Raw genomic sequence first — 6,199 nt, 5'->3', positions numbered from 1 at the left:
CCCCCCCCCCGCGCCTTTATTGTATTTTGATCTTAAACGCTACACCTCCAAATTCCGCGCCCAGGGCTGCAAAAGCGCGGTCGCCCGCAACAGCGACAGTTGGCAGAGATGCTAGGGCGCCGGGCTCCCCGATCTCCAGCCGGGGAGAAGCGGTGCGTTTCCGGGAACTCAGAGCCACCTTTGCAGCGAGTAGCTCGGCTGGGTTTGTATTTGCTGTTTTAATACAAACCCCGCCGCACTGCCTATTTCAAAGATGTGCTAATTACTACTTGGATAGCAGGGCGCAAAGTCCTTGTCCATTTCCCAGTACAAAGTAGGTTGCTAGAAAATTTGAAATTGCCTTTCAGCCTAAAGCTGCCTTACCTGAATGTCATAATTACAGTAATTATGTACATCCAAATTACATGCTAATTAAATTAGAATCAAATCGTTCTAAATCGAAATCAAATGAGGTAGTGAAGAATTAATCAATGACAACATAAATAGAGAGCTTCCTTCAGAGATATTTATTGTAACGATCCAAGGAGGAATTTGATCTGAAAAAGTCACCTGTTTATTTACTTTCAAATTAGTAATCAGTTATTATCCCTTCTCCATAATTTTAACCGTTCCGTGTTATTTACCCCCCACCCTTTCTAGACGCTGGAGTTTATAGAAATATGTATGAGGTAAATACATACAGACATGCCTACCCTATATGTTATTGATATAAATATATACAGTGTGTTTGCAACTCCAGTTAAGGGGAAGGTTTCAGAATGTCCGTGGGACACAATCCTCCAGGGCCTGTTCTCTGAGACCCAGGAAAGAAAAACGCCTAAGTTTTTAGATTTTCTAAGATCCCTGCACTCTCTTCCTTTGGAAATTCATATCAGGGATTTTGCATTGTTTTGCGAACACCTAACCGTTTCTAGGTGGTTCATATATAAAAGAAAAGCAAAATGATAGGTTGTCTCCCCCAGTCCGTTTTCCCCCCGGCAGACTGCAGGCTGGAGTTGACATTTCCATTTTGCCCCAAGAGCGAGAGATTAGCATCAGCGTCCTAAAGCGCCCTCTTCACCTGTGGAGCCGAGCAACGGGAGACATTCGCTCGCTTTCCCAACCCGCCGTTGGCGAGTCCACCCTCCGACCTTCGCAGGAGAAACGCGCCGCAGGCTGGGCGAGGTTAGGCGGGAGCAGGCGGGCGAGGGCGCGGCGCCCCCCGCGGCGGGCCCCCAGGGCGCAGCCCCCTTGGCCCGCAGCCTGACCCAGCGGCCCGGGAATTTCTTCTGGGCGGGTGAGGGCCACCGGCGTGCGGCAGGGGGCGGGGACCCGTGCTGCGGGCTAACCCGGGTCCCCTCGCCTTCCACTTCGTGGCTGTGCAGTCCAGCGGCCTCTCGGCACGGGAGGCGCATCTTCCAGGAAGGGGACGCGCCCCCTAATTCTCAGCCTTTCCATTTGGGTTTGAGGTGCGTTCAGAAGGTGGCCAGACCCGGGTCTAGAAGGAAAGCGCCACAGTGCACTGGGTGGCGTCGCCTCTGGGGATGCGCAGGGGCAACCCCAGCACCGAACTCACTCCCTGTCCCTACTCCAGCCCCCATCCGGCTTCCTTTGGCTTTCGGGCGAGGTCCTTGGAAACCCCGCTCTGGTCAGCACCGGAGGCCCCGGACCTCCATTTCTCCACCCCCCCAGGATGGCCTTGCAGCCCAAGGGACGGACGGGGGTGTTCCGGGTCTAGGAGTGGGGGGCAGGAGGCTCACGGGCGGTGTGGGCCGGGCTGTGGGCTTCTTCCCACTACGAGCAGCGCCTGACTTCCACCCCGCACCTCGCCGGCGTTACTACCGCTACGTTCTGAGGGATGCTAAGCGTGGCGTGAAGGGACGAGAAAGGCGGAAGGTGACGGGGAGGATCTGCTGCCTTTTCTGTCGGCGGGAACCGGGTTGTAGGAGCCTGGGCAGAACTGTCCGCTGCCATTGCACTTCCCAGACCTCAGGGTGCCCTCGGTCTTGTTTCTCACAACTTTTAAAAAAGCATGTCTCCTTTGTGGTCCCCAGACGCTCCCAAGGCCTGCAGCTTTCGCATGCCTTTCTTTTTAAGAAGTGCTAACTACCAAGGCTTTCTTTCAGAAAACCTAAAAAAGATTCCTGACTATCCTTCGGCTACTGAAGCTAAAATGCAGCTTTCTTCGGGACCCGCAACGGCGGTCAGGATGCGGCCTCACGGAACTGCATGCCCCAGCGACTGGCCTAGTGACTTGGCCCGTCGGGCCTTCGGTAGGGACGAGGGTGCAATGGTTCAGGTGGATTTTGAAATCTTCGAGCTTCAGCGTAAAGCCTATGAAATGCTCGGCGATTGAAACTGGGAAACGCCGGCTCCCAGCAGCATGGCCTGCTCTGATCACTGTCAGCAAGCAGTCTCATGGAAGAACAGCAAGAAAGGTCTCTCCCAGCCCTTCAGATAAAAAGCTTGCTTCAGCTTGAAACCGTGTGACTCCAAACAAGATTCCCACTTCACAATGCAAGGTAAGCAGGCCTGCCACTGGGCTGCAGCAACCTCTGCCTATTGGGGCACATTTATTAAATGAAATTATGACTAACCACATAGACATTCAGATAAATAAACAAGTCCTAACCTAGTAACCTGATCTTTGCTGGGCATTTGTAAATCGACAGCACCTCCTACAGGAGTTAATTTGCTAGTGTGAAATTATGTTAAATGTTAGGCCAGGGAAAGGGGAGGCAGTGCCCCAGAACCTGCTCCAGGGTCGGGCCAGTGCAGTCGCAGGCCCATGGACAAATGAAAAAGGCATACCCAGATTTCTTTATAAGAATCTCTCTAGTAAGGCTAAGAAGAATGGCAAATATAACCAGACTTTTCTGGTGGTTTTCTAAAATATGTCACTGTTGAAGACTTGTTTGGGTTCTTGAATCACAGATTCATTGAACTTGGAGGGTTCTTTGATTTTCGGTACTTAGGGGAGTCTCCACACATACAACTAGATGTCCTTTTTATTATGGTGTTTATCTGTGCTTTTTACCTTGTATTTCAAAAGCAAAAGTAGAATTAGATGTGTAACATTTATTTTAAAAAAATCACTTTCAATTCCTTTTACCCATACAAGTATGCAGAACCAGTGAGCCTGGTTAAAGCTGTTACCATGTTACCGTACTCTTATGATTCTACCTGAAAATCCCTCTTCAGCTTTTAAGTTTGCAAAATTGGAATGCTATCCCCTGGGGGGGCTAACTCTTCCTGACCAAACGTGAAAGCCAAACAGGAAATCAACATCTTCCATAACCACACAGGAATTTTCCTCACCATTAGATGGGTAAGAGTATCGGGGCTATTGGTAGTACTTGACAGTTTCTCAGTCTTAACAACGAAGGATAATTAAACCAGAGATTAAAAAAAAATTTTCATGGCATTTTTTATGGCCACTTATAAAGTTAAAAGTGGATCACACTTTTGTGAGTGTCAAATGAAAAAAGTGTAAGAAATGACAATGTATTTAATTCACTTTTAATTACAGGATGCATTTCAACATTTCTTTTCATGAACACTGTATTGGTTCAGAAACCTTTGAGGCAGTTAAGTATTGCATAGGTTTTGACATTATAAAAATTATGAAGTCTAAAAAGGCATGATAGAAAATAATCAGTGCAACACTGATGAACTCAAGGTGTAAATTAGCAGTCTTTATCAATTTCAAATGCATGCTTTTTTTTTAAATGAAGGAAAGAGATCTTTGAGGTGTACTGTAAGTTATCACAGAATACTGTAGAAGGTATTCAAGTTCTCCCCCACCTCAAATTCTCTTAAAAATCTAAATAACCAAAAGGCTGCTTATGCTTTTCGTTTCTTCTAAACCAGACACTTGTGTATGTGTGCATATACATGACAAAGACATATGTATAAGACTACATAAAGCAATTTAACTTTCACTTATGTACTTTTTATAGAATTTATTAAATTATGACTGACAACCCTCAAAATCATCCAAAGTAACCAATATTTGCGTTGTATTAAATGACAGATGTTTCTTCAAATGTGGAACCTTAATAGAAATACTTTGTCCATGATGTTTTAGTAGATGTTTTTTGGAATTGCATGTTACTTGTAATTTGTACCAAGAAGTCTTTTTCTATAGTTTTCTTTTACCATATCCTTTGAAGCACAAAGGAAGATTTGCAGCTAAGTTTAAATATGCCTCATGTACCTATACTCATGAAATATATTTAATAGTTTATAATAGTCCATTCATGACATTATATAAATGCTTAACCTTTAGAAGTAAAATCTTTAATAGTTGTAGGCTAGTTGCAGAAAGGCCACCAGTGGTAGGCAGAATAATGTCCCCTCAAAGTAGTATACGTTCTCATTCCTGGAACTGTGACTATGTTAGGTTACATGGCAAAGGGGAATTAAGGTTGTAGATAGAATTAAGACTGCCGATCAGTTTATTTTAACATAGGGAGTATCTCTGGTGTCCCAATCTGATCACGAGGGTCCTTAAAATTAGTGCAAGAAGGATGCAGAATATCAAAACGTCAGAGTGATCAGATGTGAGGACTTAACTTTACCCTTGTTAGTTCTGAAGATGGAAGAAGGGGCCAGGAGCCAAGGAATGCAGGTGGACTTCAGAAGCTGGAAATAAGCAAGCAAATGGATTTTCTCCTAGAGCCTCCAGAAGGAACCAATCCTGCTGACACCTTAATTTTAGCCCAGTGAGATCCAGTTCAGACTTCTGATCTCCAGAACTGTGCATGTGTGTTGTCTGAAGTTTGAGGTAATTGGCAGCACAGAAAACTAATATGTCATCCAAATGTAAATAGAACAAAACACCGGAAGGGAGTTTAAACATCTTAAGGAAACAGTGATCAAATCCACTACTGAATTCATACTAGAGAATTTCAACAATGATTATACTTTGCCTCAGGTAAATTCAAATCTTAAAAGTAATACATTTGAACAGGAAAAAAACAACAAAAATTAAATTATACCCATTCAGTGTACTGTCATTCTTTTAATGATGTTTCAGAACAAAGAAAATGTCACAGAGTTATATGGGGTTTTTAATCTAGTATAGGGCACAAGAAACATTCATCAGCAGAAAATATTTTTACAGCCCCAAGAGAGATTACTTACAAATATTTGCAAAGTTCATTCTTATAGGACTCATGTAGTTTTTGTATTTGATATGAGTTTTCAGGAATGGAAAATTAAAAGAGCTTTTTTATTAGAAAGACAATAGTATGTAATTTAGCCCTTGCCACAGGTACTCAATAAGGGAGTGGAGATATTTTTATTCCCAGGTAATTGTCACATACAGTCTCTCTTTATTCTCTCTACTTCTGCTTCGTTCTCTTTGCGTCACCCCAGTATGCCTGTCTCCTGGATTCTCTCTGTGCACCCTTCCTCTGCTGTATCCATCTGTGCCATGGCTTCTGGCGTCACTTCTTCCATCCCGCTCTTCACTAGGACTTCGCTGTTGCCGCTTTCTTATTTCTCTTTGCTTGTAACTGCCGTGACTTCTGCTTCGGCTTCTCCTACCCCTCTCATCCCTGCTCTGGCTCCTGCTGCTCCTCTCATTTCTTTCAGATCCTCTCTTCTCTGGGCTCTGGTTATGGCTTCTGGACTTTTTGTCAGAATCAGAATGACTCCATTTGCTACTCTCTCTAGAACTCTCTTGTTTTAAAAACCTAGGCTTTTCCTTGGCTTTTTCTTTGTTATGGTGACTGCTAGAAAGTTCTCCATGAAGTTTTCTCTTCTTAGACTTGTTCTTCTCTTCAGAATCACTCTTGTTATTCCCCGAACACTTATTTTTCTTTCTTTTCTTCTTTTGTATTTTCTTTTCTTTGTTGTCACTCTCACTGCTGCTTTCTGAAGTCTCACTGGAAGAGGAGGAGGAGGAGGGGGAGGAGGAGGAAGAGGAGGAGGAAGGGGACCTATTTTTATGTTTTTTGTGTTTACTTCTGCTCTTCTGAAGCTTTTTCTTTTTTCTATCTCTTTTCTTTTTCTTTTTTTTCTTCTCAAGCCGGTCCAATTTCCTGTTATTGGGAAAATAGTAACATACTACGTAAAAATAGTCCTTTTGTTGACACATATAAAATTTTAAATAGACAATATATTTTCTTCGACATTACTGAAGGTGGTATTCAAATATAAATGCATTCTTTATTAAATGACAATTTTCTTTTAAATTATTCGTCACACATAAAAT

General features: G+C 43.6%; 1 protein-coding gene across 1 annotated transcript in view; it reads right to left on the bottom strand.

Annotated features, from left to right (window-relative positions):
- Positions 1-4,987: 4,987 nt before the first annotated feature.
- Positions 4,988-6,199, bottom strand: part of CIR1 (corepressor interacting with RBPJ, CIR1) — a 38,180-nt gene continuing 36,968 nt past the window's right edge. Inside the window, exon 10 of the mRNA XM_008687136.2 lies at positions 4,988-6,026. Within this exon, the coding sequence (XP_008685358.1) occupies positions 5,282-6,026 (745 nt within the window). The 3' untranslated portion in view covers positions 4,988-5,281. The remainder of the gene's footprint in view (positions 6,027-6,199) is intronic.

Source organism: Ursus maritimus, unplaced genomic scaffold (genome assembly GCF_017311325.1).
Source record: "Ursus maritimus isolate PB19 unplaced genomic scaffold, ASM1731132v1 scaffold_1, whole genome shotgun sequence".
Lineage (NCBI taxonomy): Eukaryota > Metazoa > Chordata > Mammalia > Carnivora > Ursidae > Ursus > Ursus maritimus.
Note: the sequence above shows the minus strand (reverse complement) of the source record. Positions and strands in the feature narration are given on the sequence as shown.